Raw genomic sequence first — 18139 nt, 5'->3', positions numbered from 1 at the left:
CAACGGCTGTAGAGGAGAGAGTGGGGATAACAGAGGATCATATTACAAAACTACAAAAGTCTGAAAAAACATTTGCACAGCAGATAGCTGAAATCACGGCAAAAAATGATGATTTAGAGAACCGCTCTAGAAGAAATAACATCCGAATTGTCGGCATCCCTGAGAAAGCGGAAGGAAGAAACCCCACTGAATATGTAGAAGACTGGCTAAGGGGGAAAATGGGTGCTAATGTCTTATCCAAGCTCTATGCTGTGGAACGTGCACACAGAGTCCCGATGCAGCCACAACCAGCAGGAAGGGGCCCTCGCACTATGCTAGCCAAGCTCCTCAACTACAGAGACAGGGACACTATACTGCGAAAGGCAAGAGACATGGAGGATCTTATGATTGACGGCCAGAGAATTTCCATATACCCGGACTACTCCATTTCTGTTCAAAAGCTACGTATGACTTTTACAGGAGTAAAGAGGCGCCTGCGAGAGATGGGGGTGCAATACTCAATGATGTTCCCGGCAAAGCTAAGAGTGACGGCGTTGGAGCGGGTGCACTTTTTTACAACTCCAGAGGAAGCCATGCAGTGGTTGGACGCAAACGAAAAGCGGATCCGTTTGAAGGAATGAGCTGACTGTCTGAATCTGCAGTGTGTTGGAGAAGGCCGGCTGAGGCTCTACAACATCCTTAGGAGCTTACAGGGGACCCTTCTTGCTTTTTCTTTTTTTTTTTTTTTTTTCTCCTTCCCTTTGGGATTGAGGTAGTATGCAGGGGGAATGCGAAGGGTTTGATGTGAGCTTCGCAGGACATGGGGACTGCCTAATTTGGCGCGGTGGGGGTATTTACAATTTGAGATTCCAGTTTAATTACTGTTCGCCATTTTACTGTTATATTGGTTGAGTGGAATATGATTATACATAGAAAGGGGGGGAGTGGAGAATTGTTGGAAAAGGGACGAGTTTTAAAATGTGTCTAAGAGGGGAAGGCGAGGGAGGTAGGGGGGAATTTAGTAGGGATTATGGACCAGGTTTGGAAAACCCGATGCTTCACGGGAGTACTCGAAAACAGGAAGTGGTGGGGAGTAGGAGGGGAGGGGAGCAGGGGGGGAGGGGGGAAAGGGGTAGGGTAGAGGCAGCATGGGGAGATACTACAAGGTTTGATGGTTTTACTGGGTGGGATAATGGGGGATAGAATTAAGGTGTTGAGTTGGAATATTAGAGGGTTATCAGATAGGTCTAGGAGAGCGGCAATAATTAAATATGTTCAAGACCAGAACCCGTCAGTAATATGTCTACTAGAAACGCATCTAACAAAGGAGACAACACATGTTTTAAATAGGAGATGGGTGCAGAAGGCCTATCACTCCACCTTTTCCAACTATGCAAGGGGTGTATCACTGCTGATCCATAACTCTGTGCAATATGAAGAGATAGAAGTGTATGTGGATAAAGAGGGACAGTGTGTGGCCGTCAAGTGTAAAATATTTGGCAGACTCATGTGTATAGCTGCAATATATATACCACCTCCATATAAGTGCACCAAACTAAGGGAGATAAGGGAGTTCTCTGAGAAGGGGGGAGTAATCCCTTTTTTACTGGTGGGGGACTTCAATAATGTGATAGACCTGTACTGGGATAGGAGTAGTAGACCTCCAGGTATTCAGGATAGTTGTATGACTTCGTTTGACACTCTTATTGGGGAACTTGGAATGGTGGATGCCTGGCGAGTGAGGAATGGGAGGGTATCCTGCTTCTCTTGTTATTCGGCTTCACATAACACTCTGTCCCGCATTGACATGGCTCTAGCTAGTGATCTGATGGATGCAATGATAAGTGACGTGCAATATCTGACAAGAGTGATTTCAGATCATAGCCCAATTCTAGTGTCCATACGACGGGGAACCCTGACAGGGGGAAGGAGGGGAGAGTGGAAGCTTCATCCAGCATGGATCCGTCATATTAATATGGGGAATATAGAACGGGATCTTGGGGATTTCTTTATCCACAACGAGGGTAGCACTGGTCCGCTGGTGGTATGGGATGCGATGAAGGCATACCTCAGGGGGCTCCTGTTCAGGGATATCTGTAAACGTAAAACACAGACGAGGCAGGATGAGAAAGATAGGCTGGAGGCCTTAGATAAGGCAGAGCTGGAAGCAATCCGGAGTACTACTACGGACGCGAAGCAAAATCTTAGGCAGGCGCATGAACAGGTTAATAAGATGCTTTTGGAGAAGGCGGTAAGGAAGCAGGCATTCCAAAAATTGCATTTTTATGAGGAGGGGGAAAAAGTTGGTCATCTATTATCGGTCATAGCTGCAGCTCAAAGGAGTAGTTCATTTGTGCATGGTATGGACACGGTGGAGGGGACACAGGTCACTGAGGTTGAGGCGATCCTTGAGGTCTTTAAAGATTTCTATCGCACGCTATATTCTTCTAGCGGAGAGATGAGGGTGGAAGAGGTGGACTCATTTCTTGAGCGAGGTGAGCTTCCTGTGTTGTCTGTGGTGGATAGAGATAAACTGGAGTCACCTATTACTATTGATGAACTGGAGGGCGCTCTGCATGGCATGAGCAATGACAAGGCACCGGGAGCAGACGGGCTACCAGTTGAAATTTATAAACAGTTAGAAGAAATCCTATTACCCAAACTATTGAAAGTCTTTGAGGTGGCGGAGGGGGAAGGTGTATTGCCTGAATCTATGAGAGAAGCAATAATAGTAGTAATTCCTAAGGAGGATAAAAATCCGAGGCTTCCAGACTCATATAGACCCATCTCGTTATTAACAGCGGACGTGAAGCTTCTGGCTAAGGTGTTGTCAAACCGGCTGACTGGAGTTATATCTAACCTAATCCATATGGACCAATCAGGGTTCATGGCCAATAGGTCGACAGCTGCTAATATCAGGAGATTGTACCTTAATCTACAGTTGCCGCCTGACAACCCTGGCCGGAGGGTGATCGCTTCGTTAGATGCCCAGAAAGCGTTCGATAGTGTTGAGTGGGGGTATCTGTGGAAAGTGTTGCAGCATATGGGTTTTGGCCCACGGTTTGTAAAGTGGGTGCAGCTGTTGTATAATAGGCCTACTGCTAAAGTTAGAGTTAACGGTATGACCTCCTCAGCGTTTGAGTTGCACCGGGGAACGAGACAGGGCTGCCCACTATCGCCGCTCCTATTTGCTATTGCAATAGAGCCTCTGGCGGCGGCCATTAGGAAAACAAAGGAGATCCATGGATTTAAGTATGGGCATTTAGAGGAGAAAATAGCTCTTTATGCTGACGATTTATTACTTTTCTTGGGGGATCCATCAGCCTCATTGGATCATGCCATGCAGATAATAGAGAAATTTGGAGAAGTTTCGGGACTGACCATTAATTGGTCTAAATCGAGCCTCTTTAAGGTGGATGGGGAAGTAGCCTGGACAAATGAGGATACTGGGGCTAACAAATTGAAGAATGTGGACGAATTTAAATATCTAGGTATCCAGATATCTCTGCCAGTAGAAAAATACATACAGGTGAACTTATGGCCGCTCCTTAAAAAATTGAGAACCAAGGTGGATGCCTGGAACAAGCTACATTTGTCAGTTGTTGGAAGGGTTAATTTACTAAAGATGGTAGTAATGCCTAAACTCCTATACATACTGCACAATGCCCCTGTTTGTATTTCAAGGAAAAGATTTAAAGGGATAAACTCGCTGTTTAGGGACCTGGTGTGGGGTAAAAAGCAGCCTAGGGTGCGATTAGAGACTTTACAAAGGCCGAAGGATGAGGGGGGTCTAGCAATCCCAAATCCGGAATTGTATTATATAGCGGCGCAATGTCAACACCTCAGGGGTTGGTCTGATCGAGAGAAAGATGGGGGCATTAAAGAAGTACTGGAATACATAGTGGGTAGAAGTCCATTGGTAATGGGACTAGAGGATGGTGCGGTGGGGCTCCTGGGTAGAACATCTCCTACAATGGCACTTATAAATAAGACCTGGGATAGGCTGAAAAGGGTGAGAGGGGTGACCCGGTTAACCAAGTTTACACCTATCTGGGATAACAGTAATCTCCCGGAGATTCAGAAAATGGGGAATATTGAGGAGTGGAGACGCAAGGGTGTAGTATACATGCATCAGATATTGGACGGAGGAATTGTGAAATCGTTCCCGCAGTTACAGAGTGAGTTTCAGTTACCGGCGTCCGGCTGGCTCCACTACAGACAATTAAAACATGCGATTGCAGCCCAAGCGGCTAAACAAAGTGTGGCCTGACTGACCTGGTACTGGAGTATGTGTGTAAGGGCGGAGGAAGCACTAAAGGGATCATTTCTGGCACGTATAAAGATATACTACATACCTTTCTGTTAGAATACCCAATTAAAACTAAATCTAAATGGGAGGAGGAAGTTGGGCCGATAACGGAGGAGGTGTGGGAGAGTATCCTGGCGTATGTCCCTAAACTTTCCATGAGCGAACCGGCCAGACTGTCTCACCTATACGTGATTCACCGGGTATATAGGTCTCCCTTACTGATGTTTAAAATGGGGTTGAAAAGGAATTCGGAGTGTCCAAGGTGTCAGGGATCTGACGCAGGTATTTTTCACATGATGTGGTCTTGTCCGAGACTGGTCTCCTTTTGGACTAAGGTTATCCACAAGATAGGAAGAACATATGGGTGTGTCCTCCCCAGGGAACCAGTGATATGCCTATTGGGATATGTTGAGGAGCTTGGGGTGGAAAATACTATGAAAATTGTCATTGCTAGGCTGCTGTATGCGGCAAGAAAGCTAATCGCCAGGTCCTGGATTAAAAAAGACCCCCCGACCAGGGGAGAGTACATTAAAAGGGTGAAGTGTATTCTTCAGCTGGAACGGGGAGTGTATGAAAGAAGGGGGAATGTTAAAATGTTTGAGAAGCTCTGGTCTCCTTGGCTGCAATGCGGATAGGACGAGTGATGGACCAGTAAACTGATATGGGACGGGGATAGCCGTCTGAGACCTCTGATGTGTATGTTTTGTTTTATTTGTGTTACTAGTTGTTCCTCCTGCACAACGGGATGGTTCTATACTACAGTTGAAGGGTATTATAAGTGTGTACTATATGGGATGTAGTATCGGGGAGAAGTGTTGCTGCCGGGGTGGGGGAGGGGGAGTTAAAGGGGTAATAGATGTGATAAATTTAATTTGGATGCCGATTTGTTATTCTGTTGTATGTACTCTGTTTTAATAAAAAAGTATCTGATTTAAAAAAAAAACAGTACAGCTGGCACAGAGTGTGAGTGCAGGGTTCAGAGTGGTGGGCGGGATTCTGGGTGGGGAAGAAGGTGAATATTCATTCACTTAATGAGCTGAATGCTTAAAGCAACACAAGGGGACAATATAAGTTACGGTATATATCCTGAAATAGGGCTGCAGTCTGAATTCAATAACTAGAGCTTATTTTTGGAGCGGGGCTTATGTTTCAAGCCTACTCGAAAAAGGACAAAAAATCCTGCTAGGGTATATTTTCGGTGAAACACAGTAGTAGTAGTTTTAGTCATCTACATCAGGAAGACAAATTAACATACGGTAACTGAAAAATATCAACCTAATAGCTGGTCAATCACTATTCAGTGATCACATGGACAGTCAGGGACATCAACTCTGTGATACAAACCTGCTGAGATCAATAAAGTTGCAGCAATAGAAAAAACGTATGAAAAAAAACCCCAATAATTGTAACATACTATGCTTAGTGTTTGTCAATTCACTTAATAAAGATTTTGTGATTGCATTGATTTTTATTTTGCGTTTGTATAGCTTTATTAGATCTCAACTTATTAATCTTATATTGTTATATACAGGACTTCTTGTACAAAGGAGCAGTATTATAGTAGTTATATTCTTGTACAAAAGGAGCAGTATTATAGTAGTTATATTCTTGTACAAAGGAGCAGTATTATAGTAGTTATATTCTTGTACATAGGGGCAGTATTATAGTAGTTATATTCTTGTACATGGGGGCAGTATTATAGAAGTTATATTCTTGTACAAAAGGAGCAGTATTATAGTAGTTATATTCTTGTACATAGGGGCAGTATTATAGTAGTTATATTCTTGTACAAAGGAGCAGTATTATAGTAGTTATATTCTTGTACATAGGGGCAGTATTATAGTAGTTATATTCTTGTACAAAGGAGCAGTATTATAGTAGTTATATTCTTGTACATAGGGGCAGTATTATAGTAGTTATATTCTTGTACAAAGGAGCAGTATTATAGTAGTTATATTCTTGTACATAGGGGCAGTATTATAGTAGTTATATTCTTGTACATGGGGGCAGTATTATAGAAGTTATATTCTTGTACATAGGGGGCAGTATTATAGTAGTTATATTCTTGTATATAGGGGCAGTATTATAGTAGTTATATTCTTGTATATAGGAGCAGTATTATAGTAGTTATATTCTTGTATATAGGGGTAGTATTATAGTAGTTATATTCTTGTATATAGGGGTAGTATTATAGTAGTTATATTCTTGTACATAGGGGCAGTATTATAGTAGTTATATTCTTGTACATAGGGGGCAGTATTATAGTAGTTATATTCTTGTACACAGGAGCAGTATTATAGTAGTTATATTCTTGTACATAGGAGCAGTATTATTGTGGTTATATTCTTGTACATAGGGGGCAGTATTATAGTAGTTATATTCTTGTAAATAGAGGGCAGTATTATAGTGGTTATATTCCTGTACATAGGGGCAGTATTATAGTGGTTATATTCTTGTACATAGGGGGCAGTATTATAGTAGTTATATTCTTGTATATAGGAGCAGTATTATAGTAGTTATATTCCTGTACATAGGGGTAGTATTATAGTAGTTATATTCTTGTACATAGGGGGCAGTATTATAGTAGTTATATTCTTGTACATAGGGGGAAGTATTATAGTAGTTATATTCTTGTACATAGGGGGCAGTATTATAGTGGTTATATTCTTGCACATAGGCGCAGTATTATACTCATTACATTTTTGTGCATACAGTGACTTGAACCTCATATCTCATAATCAGAACTTTTTCACATTACACCCACAAATCATAAAAGTATTTTATTGGAATTGTATGTTATATACCAATACTATGTAGCAAGTATTTGTAAAGTGTAAATGATACATGGTTTTCTAAATATTTTAATGTGACATTCATTTGTCTTGAGCCCCCCTGAATCAATACTTTGTAGGACCACCTTTTGCTGCAGTTACTGCTGCAAGTCTTTTGGGGTCTGCCTCTACGAGCTTTCCACATCTAGAAGCTGAAATATTTGCTCACTCTTTTTTGCAAAATAGCACTAGCTCAGTGAGATTGGATGAAGGGGTCTTTGAACAGCAATTTTCAAGTCTTCCACAGATTATTAATGGGATTTAGGTCTAAACTGTGACGGATCCATTTATACACATGAATGCACTGTGTGCAGAATTATTAGGCAAATGAGTATTTTGCTCCCATGATACTTGTTATACATGTTGTTCTACTCCTCGCTGTATAGGCTGAGAGCCAACTACCAATTAAGTAAATCAGGTGATGCACATCTCTGTAATGAGAAGGGGTGCGGTGTAATGACAAACACCCTATATAAGGGGTGCTTAATTATTAGGCAACTTCCTTTCCTTTGGCAAAATGGGTCAGAAGTGAGATTTGACGGGCTCAAAAAGTCCAAAATTGTGAGATGTCTTGCAGAAGGATGCAGCAGTCTTGAAATTGCCAAACTTTTGAAGCGTGATCACCGAACAATCAAGCGTTTCATGGCAAACAGCCAACAGGGTCGCAAGAAGCGTGTTGGGCAAAAAAGGCGCAAAATAACTGCCCATGAATTGAGGAAAATCAAGCGTGAAGCTGACAAGATGCCATTTGCCACCAGTTTGGCCATATTTCAGAGCTGCAACGTTACTGCGGTATCAAAAAGCACAAGGCGTGCCACACTCAGGGACATGGCCAAGGTAAGGAAGGCTGAAAACCACCACCTCTGACCAAGAAACATAAGATAAAACCTCAAGACTGGGCCAAGAAATATCTTAAAGGGAACCAGTCATCAGAAATGTAGCTTTAAACCTAAATGTTTCCCCTTCTGCAGCTCGTGGGATGCATTCTAGCAAGGTTCCTATAGTTTTTGTGCCCCCTTTTAAACCAAATTAAATACTTTGTAAAGTTGTACCTTTTAGTATGCAATTCTTGTGAAGTATCGATGGGGGCGGGCTCTCTGGTGTCCGTTACTGTACCTCCTGCCGATTTACGCCGTCCCCCAATGCTCCATTTCATACATCAGGATGCCGCCCACTGCGCCCGAGGTCCTGCGCATGTGCCGTGCGACTGTGCACTGTGTGCACAGTGATCGCTGGTGACCGCTGCCTCCAGCGTTCTGCGCAAGCGCTAGCCAGATAACCCGACGTCGGGTCATCTGGCCAGCGCTTGCTGGCACGAGATTATGGGCGGGCATTTGATGACAATCACAGCGCCTCCCACAACCTCGTGCCTGCGACACATGTCACCAGCGGTCACTGTGCACACAGTGCACAGTCGCACGGCGCATACGCGGGACCTCAGGCACAGTGGGCGGCATCCTGATGTATGAAATGGAGCATTGGGGGAAGGCATAAATCGGCAGGAGGGACAGTAACGGACACCAGAGAGCCCGCCCCCAAGGTACAACTTTACAAAGTATTTAATTTGGTTTAAAAGGGGGCACAAAAACTATAGGAACCTTGCTAGAATGCAGCCCAGGAGCTGCAGAAGGGGAAACTTTTAGGTTTAAAGCTAAATTTCTGATGACAGGTTCCCTTTAAGACTGATTTTTCAAAGGTTTTATGGACTGATGAAATGAGAGTGACTCTTGATGGGCAGATGGATGGGCCAGAGACTGGATCAGTAAAGGGCAGAGAGCTCCACTCCGGCTCAGACGCCAGCAAGGTGGAGGTGGGCATTGGTATGGGCTGGGGTCATCAAAGCTCAACTTGTGGGACCTTTTCGGGTTGAGGATGGAGTGAAGCTCAACCCCCAGACCTACTGCCAGTTTCTGGAAGACAACTTCTTCAAGCAGTGGTACAGGAAGAAGTCGGTATAGTTCAAGAAAAACATGATTTTCATGCAGGACAATGCTCCATCACATGCATCCAACTACTCCACAGCGTGGCTGGCCAGTAAAGGTCTAAGAGATGAAATAATAATGACATGGCCCCCTTGTTCACCTGATCTGAACCCCATAGAGAACCTGTGGTCTCTCATAAAATGTGAGATCTACATGGAGGGAAAACAGTACACCTCTGGGAGCAGTGTCTGGAGGCTGTGGTGGCTGCTGCACGCAATGTTGATCGTAAACAGATCAAGCAACTGACAGAATCTATGGATGGTCGGCTGCTGAGTGTCATCAGAAAGAAAGGAGGTCACTCATTTCTTTGGGTTTTGTTTTTGCATGTCAGAAATGTTTATTTCTACATTTTGTGCAGGTATATTGGTTTACCTGGTGAAAATAAACAAGTGAGATGGGAATATATTTGGTTTTTATTAAGTTGCCTAATAATTCTGCACCGTAATAGTTACCTGCACAAACAGATATCCTCCTAAGATAGCCAAATCTAAAAAAAAAAACTATTCCAGCTGCCAAAAATATTAAGCTTTGATATTTATGAGTCTTTTGGGCTGATTGAGAACATAGTTGTTGAGCAGTAATAAAAAAAATCCTCTAAAATACAACTTGCCTATTAGTTCTGCACACTGTGTATGCTTTGATCTAAACCATCCATTGTAGTTCTGGCATGATATTTAAGGTCATAGTCACTGTCCTTGCTAAAGAAAAGCCTCTCCAAAGCATGAGACTGCTGCCACCACCATGTGTCACGGTGGGGATGGTGTTTTCAGGGCCCAAAAAGTTGTACGTTGTTCTTATTTGACCAGAGCACCTTCTTCCACATGGCCACTATGTTGCTTACATGGCTTTTTACAAACTGTAAACGGGACTTCTTATGGCTTGCTTTCAAAATTTTTTTTTTTTTGCCACTCTTCCATAAGTAGCAGATTTCTATAGTATACAACTAATAGTTATCCTGTGGACAGATTCTCCCCCTAAGCTGTGATCTCTGCAGCAACTGCAGAGTGACCATGGCCTCTTCACTGCTTTTGTAAATCGTGCTATCCTTCTTGGGAGATCAGTTTCGGTGGATGGCCATGTCTTGCTAGATTTGCAGTTGGGCCGTACTCCTTACATTTGTGGAAGATGGCCTGAACAGTTCTCCGTGAGATGTTCACGGAACTTGGGCTATTTTTTATAACCTAACCCTGCTTTCCCCCGCTCTTCTTTATCCCTGGCCTGTCTGGTGTGTCCCTTGCTTTTCATGATGCTGTTTGATCCCTAATGTTCTCACACAACCCCCTGAGGCCTTCACAGACAAGCTGTAGTTATACTGACAAAATACACACAGGTGGACTCAATTTACAAAGTAGGTAACTTCTGGAGGCAATTAATCATTCAGGATTATAATTACAGGGATCAAGCTACAGGGGGCTGAATACAAATGCAGGTCACAATTTTCAGATATATATTTTTAAAACTTTTAGAAAACCACATAATTCCTTTACACTTCATCACAAATACTTGTTAATTTGATTTGGCATATCACATAAAATCCCAATAAAGTACATTTAAATTTGTGGGTGTCGTGAAAAAATGTGGAAAAACTCCCAGGGTATGAATACTTTTTCCAGGCACTGTAGGGGCAGTATTATAGTATTTATATTCTTGTAAGTAGGAGACAATCCTACGCCAGTGCTGTAGTTGAATTTAGCATGCCTAACCCCCCCCCCAGCTTAGCAGGTAATGGAAAACCATGTATATTTCATAAACGCAGTTAATTCTAAAATAAATCTAATGTAATTCTATGGAAATATGATTAAAGTTCAGCAGATGATTATTTTTCCTTATTATTCCATATACCGTGTTTTCCCAAAAATAAGACACTTTTTTTTGCCCCGAAAAAAGCGCTAGGGCTTATTTTCGAGGAAACACGGTTGGAGGCAAGTTTACGCCCCAAAAAAAACCATACCCCCCCCCACTTCCACTCATTCTTACCAGTCCTCAATGTCTGAGTGGTGGTGCTATCACATGTGGTGATAGCGACTGTTTCCGGCCAGAAGAAAAAGATGGGATACAGCGCAGCGGAAATCATGGAGGACTCGGCAGTGGAACACATAGATGGGTTGTACCGCAAGTCCTATGTGTTTCACTGCACTGCATCTCAGCATTCTCTGCCGCCAGAAGCGATTGCTATTGCTGGATGTGGGGAGTGTCTGAACGATCTGATGTGTATGGGCGTGCGATCTGATGTGTACGGGCGTGCGATCTGATGTGTACGGGCGTGCGATCTGATGTGCACGGGCGTGCGATCTGATGTGCACGGGCGTGCGATCTGATGTGCACGGGCGTGCGATCTGATGTGCACGGGCGTGCGATCTGATGTGTACGGGCGTGCGATCTGATGTGCACGGGCGTGCGATCTGATGTGCACGGGCGTGCGATCTGATGTGCACGGGCGTGCGATCTGATGTGCACGGGCGTGCGATCTGATGTGCACGGGCGTGCGATCTGATGTGTACGGGCGTGCGATCTGATGTGCACGGGCGTGCGATCTGATGTGCACGGGCGTGCGATCTGATGTGCACGGGCGTGCGATCTGATGTGCACGGGCGTGCGATCTGATGTGCACGGGCGTGCGATCTGATGTGTACGGGCGTGCGATCTGATGTGTACGGGCGTGCGATCTGATGTGTACGGGCGTGCGATCTGATGTGTACGGGCGTGCGATCTGATGTGTACGGGCGTGCGATCTGATGTGTATAGGCGTGCGATCTGATGTGTACGGGCGTGCGATCTGATGTGCATGGGCGTGCAATCTGATGTGTATGGGCGTGCGATCTGCTGCACGTCCTCCCATTTGGCATCTGGTGAATAGGATAGCGGGGTCTTCTCTCTCCTTTATTGAGGGTGTATGCTTTGTATAATGAAATGTCCTGCACTATTCTTTAACTTTTTTAGCTGCACGGACACTTCATTAATGAATCGGGACTAGAGCTTATTTTTAGGGTAGGGCTTAAATTTAAGCTTTGATCCGAAGATTCCTGCTAGGGTTTCATTTTGGGGGAGGGCTTATTTTTGGAAAAACAAGGTATTTCTCGGAAATCACATCACAAAACTGAAAGGTAAACTTTGGAAGAATTCATCCTAAATTAACAAAATCAACAAGGTCAGTAGCCTCTTGGTACTGTGACACTGAGCAAAGGTATAACGGGAACAAACAAGAGCGGTAACAGAAAGCAGAGTAGCGGGGAACAGTCAACATGAGGCAAGTGAACCACATAATTCTATACTATAGCTGATGTATTCTCCCAATATAACATGGTATTGGTTTATATTGCTGTCGTCAAGGCTCTGGAGTGAGGGAGCCAATGTTTTCACATTTAGACTGCAGATCCTTCATAAAATGGCCAATAATAATTAGTAATAACGAATTCACTCCAGTAAAATGGAAATATCAATATCACTTATGTTTTTTTATTTAAATGAATCAAAGCCTTAGGCTATGTGTCCACGCTGCGGAAAATGCGGGGATTTTGCCGCGGATTTCTCGCGGAAAAGCCGCGGATTTTCCGAAAATCTGCAGCAGCGGCACTTCCCAGCCATTTCTATGGCTTTTTGGAAATGCTGTGCCCATGCTGCGGATTTTTCCGCGGCGGATTTGGTGCGGATTTTGAGCCGGAAAAATCTGCAACATGTCAATTATTGTTGCGGATTTTGATCCGGATTTTGGCTTCAGAATTGGGAAAAAAAAAAAATCCGCACCAAAATCCGCGGCAATTCTGCGGTAAATCCGCACCTTTGAAAAGGTGTGGATTTTGCGGGAAAGCCGCGGATTTTCATGCAGAAAAATCCGCAGCAACATTCTACCGTGGACACATAGCTTTAAAGTGATACAAAGTATATTTTTAATATTATTAAATTTATCTAAAGTCTTATGTTCAAAAATTAATTATCCAATATTGATAACGGATATATAATTTTTTTAAAGCTGGAATTTGTCCATTTTTTTGCTGATTCCAGGTGCTGCATTACAATTTTTAGAGATTTTGGTGACTTCACAGACTGGTGCCCCCTGTCCCATAAGAAAACAGGAGTATTATTAGTGGTGTATGGACGTTAGGGGCAAATAGCACAGATTTAGCATTCAGCATAATCAACCTGAAGGCATTTTTTAAAATTGAGATATAAATTTTTCAGGAGACGGCAGCAACCTGTCTTCAGCAACAATGTCAGCTTGTAATGCAGGGGTATCCCCAAAAAAAAAAAAAAAAAAAAAATATACAAAAATATGTGTTTATTCACCTAGGTACATGCAAAATTACAATTATTAGTCTTAGGTAAACATATATGTACATTGCATTTACCTAGGTCAATAAAAACTTGTTTTTTTAAAATCAAATTTGGATTGCAGGGAGTTTATCTTTTCTACACACAGTATAGGAGATTCCTTTCTTAACACTAGGGATACGACCAGTGCTGTAATCGACTTTTTCCAGCAGTTCCTTGGACAATTAATGGAACTGGAGGTACAAATCTTAGAGGCCACTCGAATCTAGCATTTTCAGGATCCCTGGAGGTCCCAGAGGTCAGACCCTAAGAGATCAGTAAGGCTACTTTTACACTTGCGCTGTTTTGCTTCCGTCGCAATCCTTCGCTTTGAGGAATTATGGTAGGCAGCAAAATATTTTGCAGGAATTTGTTTTTTCCCCATAGACTTATATTAGTGACGGATTACGACGGATGGGCTTGCGTTGCATCTGCTGCGTGACGGATCAGTCATTTACTGACTGACCATCAGGCGGGAGCAATGCACAATGTAACATTTTTTGGAGCTGCAAAAAAACCCACTCCGCAGGATTCCGTCGCCATCCGTCACAAGCTATAATGGATGTCTATGGTGCTGGATTCCGCCGTAATCCGTCACACGACTGAATCCAGTGCTGGATTCCGTCATGCTCTACTGAGCATGCCCATCATGTTTGGACACCCACTGGGATGTCCCAAACACAATTGGATCCCGACAGATCAAAAAACGGATGCACAACAGATGTAACGGACGCGACGGAATGGAATCTTGTGAAATAACACATCCGTTGGGTCAGTTGACATCTAAAAAATGACGGATCAGTCATTGCGTCGCAACGTCGCACCTGACGGATTTAAAACAACGCAAGTGTGAAAGGAGCCTAAGTGGGATAACTTTTAAATTTTGGGAAAACCCCCTTAAACTTATCCCACACCTGTACAGTTTCCGTATTCTTTGCTGTTGAATACAAATGGACTGCAACAGATTTGATAACGGGTGAATTATAGACCTCAAGTCCTGAGCTCAGTAGACAATACAGAAGCAGGTCACCCATTTTCAGTCTACAAGACAATCATCTGTCGGGATATGTTGGGTGAATTGCGGTTAGTGGATTGTTTTCAGTGTAACCTCTCAAGACTATGGCTGGCCATACAGATTAGAGCCTTGGGTTGATTGTACAGACATAACCCATCGCGCCATCGGTCCCATACACGGGATCGCTCGTTCGGCTCAGTGTTCCTGTATTCTCCATGAGAAAACTGCCAACTGACATGTCGACCAGCGTTTTATTCTAGGCAGTGCATGCAATCAGTCTAAAAATCAGACAGCAATCGACAACAGTCCGATTTATCAGTGAGCCGGTGCTGGATTTAGACCAGATTTTCTGAGAAAACGTTTCATTCCTTTACGAAAGTGTTGGCACCCTTGAACTTGTTCCAAAAAATTAGGCAAACATGTTTTGTTACGCCTGTTTATTTCCTTTGTCTGCATTGGAACACCACAAAAAAAAACCTCTGAAAAAAAGGAAAATTGTCCCCCTCAGCTTAATATTTGGTTGCGGCCCCTTTGGAATAAATAACTGAAATCAGTCGCTCCCTATACCCGTCCATAAGGTTCTTACTTCTCTTATCTGTAATTTTGGACTCTTTATAAAGGTCTCCAGGTCTCTCATATCTAAAGGCGTTTTCTCTTCTCCCAACAGCAATTTTCAGATCTCTCCACAGCTGTTAATAGGATTTAGATCCGGATTAATTGCTGCCTCTTCAGAACTCTCCAGCGCTTTGTTTCCATCCATTTCTGGGGCTTTTTGAAGTGTTTGGGGTCATTGTCCTGCTGGAAGACCCATAACCTAGGACGCAGACCCAGCTTTCTGATACTTTGCACTATATGGTCACCCCAAATCCTTTGGTAATCTTCAGATTAGTCAAGGTCCCCAGTGCCAGAGGTAGCAAAATATCCCCAAAACATCTCTGACCTCCCCCATGTGTGACTGTTGGTGCTGTGCGCTTTTCTTTGTAGGCCTCATGCGGTTTCCGGTAAAGAGCAGAATGACACGCTTTACCAAAAAGCTCTATCTTGGTCTCATCTGTACACAAAACGCTTTCCCATTTTGGCAAACTGGAGTCTAGTTATTTATGTCTGTGTCAGCAGTGAGGTCCTCCTGGGTCTCCTCCATAGAGTTTCATTTAATTCAGATGTAGACGGATAGTTGACGCTGACACTTATGCCCCTGAACTTGCAGGACAGGTTGAATTTCTTTGGAATTTGATTATTGCGGCTCATCCACCATCCTGCGTTAGAACCTTTCAATTTTTCTCTTTCATCTACATCCAGGGAGATTAACCGCAGTGCCCTGGGTTGTAAACGTCTTGATTATGTTGTGCACCGTGGACAAAGTAAAATCAAGATCTCTGCAGATGGACTTGTACCCTTGAGATTATTGATATTTTTCAATAATTTTGGTTCTCAAATCCTCTTCTCTTTCTGTTCTCCATGCCTGATGTGGCACACACAGACACACAATGTAAAGATTGAGTTAACTTCTCCATTTTTATCTGGTTTCAGGTGTGATTTTCATATTGCCCACACCTGTTACTTGCCACTGGTGAGTTTGAACGACCATGAGATTCTTGAAACAAAGTTGTTTACCCACAATCTTGTTGGGTCCATTTTTGGGGTTTGTGTGAAATTATGTCCAGTTTACCTTTTTTCCCTATGTTTTTATTCTGTGTTGTTCCATTACACACAAAGGAAATAAACACGTGTATAACACATGTGTAGTGTAATAATTTTCTGGGAGAAATACTTCATTTTGTGAAATAATTTCAAGGGTGCCAACACTTTCGGACATGTCTGTATATTGCCCTTAAGTGTTTGAGAACATACTAATTTTTCTTTTAATATTTTGGGTGTCCACTTGCACCAAATTCACTGTAATCCATTTTGTTGACATTTTACAGGCAGGGAGTCCAGTACCTGTACTCAGTGTCCTGATATACTAAAGGCAGAGTATTACGACACAGATTTTAAACATTGAAACTAAACATGTATATACCATCTACAGTATATAATAGTTATTTATCAGTCTACAAAGCATAGATAGTGCTTGATTGGTTAATCCCAAAGAAGAAATGAGATCACGGCACTCACAAGGAAAATCCAAGCTGTTCTTTATTGAAACCATGAAGTGGAGTAAAACAGCGGTAAGAGACCCGGGTGCCAGCATCCTCAGGATGACGGCCGTTTCGTACCTCCTGGTAGTGGACCCGTGGAAGTACCAGGACGTACGAAACGGTCGTCGTCCTGAGGGAGATGGCACCCGGGTCTCTTACCGCTATTTTACTCTACTTCATGGTTTGAATAAAGAACAGCTTGGATTTTCCTTGTGAGTGCCGTGATTATTATTATTTATTATTCTAGCGCCATTTATTCCATGGCGCTTTACAAGTGAAAGAGGATATACGTACAACAATCATTAACAGTACAAAACAGACTGGTATAGGAGGAGGGAGGACCCTGCCCGCAAGGGCTCACAGTCTACAGAGAATGGGTGATGGTACAATAGGTGAGGACAGAGCTGGTTGCGCAGTGGTCTACTGGACTGAGGGCTATTGTAGGTTGTAGGATTGTTGGAAGAGGTGGGTCTTGAGGTTCCTCTTGAAGCTTCTTTGGAATTCTTGGATTCTTACCTAGTCTCCACCAGCACCCAGCGCAGTGGCTGACTCTCACCGGCCTAGTCTCACTCCTCCCGGGCACCAGCACAAGGTACACGACGGTAGTGCACACCCGTACTTCTTTTTTGTCTCTTGATTGGTTAATCCCCTAGCAATATATTATATTGGTTGTATCTGTTTCCAGACTGTGGCATCTTCTCGTAATCTTCACCGTATTCCACTCTCATGGATACTGCATCGAATTAACTGGTCTGTTTGGAAGGATCTCTTCTCCTGGTTTCTTGAAACCATACCCCAATGACCAAAATGTAACGTGGGATATAAGAGTTCCTGAAGGACACCGCGTCAAGATTTATTTCACCCACTTCAACCTGGAATTGTCCTATTTATGTGAATATGATTATGTCAAGGTACAAAGTTTTGGAAATGGCTCTCTGCTTTTAGTAACCGCTCTGAGGACACAGGTCGCCTGTGGGAAATGTAGTGTCCCTGTGTCACCCGGCAGTCACGAGTTGGACAATGCAGGACAGACCACATTGGGAGGAGGGCAGGGTAAGGCCATGTTCACACGGTGCTTTTTTGCTGCTTTTTTCTGCAGCCAAAATCTGATATCTTGGCATTTAAAAAGCTGCTGTCATAATGCAGGTTTTGGCTGTGTTTTTTAAGGATCCCAAAGTTTAGCTTTGCTTCTACCTTCCAAACAGGAACAATACAATATGTGAGGTCACCAACGCAAGATGTATGTGAAACCATAAAACATTAAAACGAAACCCCAAATGCTACTATTTGATTACTTTTTTAGTGAAAGTTTTTTATTTCTGAAAAAATAGTGACTCTTGAACAAAAAAGCTGGATTTATGCATGAAGTGCAGCCGTGAACTAAGGTTATAGGAGGTCTTGATATTCTTAAAGCGTCACCGTCGTTTTAATTTTTATTTGATAAATAGTACATAGAAAAAAATAAGTTTCCCATTCTCCTACCTGCATTTTTTTTTCCACCAAAAACGTATAGCAGTATTCTTGCACTTACTCATTGCTTTATAAGGGTGAAAAAGCGCTGCAAGAATTGACACGCA

The 18139-nt window shown here is 43.0% G+C and overlaps 1 protein-coding gene across 1 annotated transcript in view; it reads left to right on the top strand.

Annotated features, from left to right (window-relative positions):
* Positions 1-16571: 16571 nt before the first annotated feature.
* The window catches only part of LOC142255913 (mannan-binding lectin serine protease 2-like), a 66405-nt gene continuing 64837 nt past the window's right edge, over positions 16572-18139 (top strand). Inside the window, exons 1-2 of the mRNA XM_075327359.1 lie at positions 16572-16592; positions 17216-17473. Of these exons, the coding sequence (XP_075183474.1) occupies positions 16572-16592; positions 17216-17473 (279 nt within the window). The remainder of the gene's footprint in view (positions 16593-17215; positions 17474-18139) is intronic.

Source organism: Anomaloglossus baeobatrachus, chromosome 11 (assembly GCF_048569485.1).
Source record: "Anomaloglossus baeobatrachus isolate aAnoBae1 chromosome 11, aAnoBae1.hap1, whole genome shotgun sequence".
Classification (NCBI taxonomy): domain Eukaryota; kingdom Metazoa; phylum Chordata; class Amphibia; order Anura; family Aromobatidae; genus Anomaloglossus; species Anomaloglossus baeobatrachus.
Note: the sequence above shows the minus strand (reverse complement) of the source record. Positions and strands in the feature narration are given on the sequence as shown.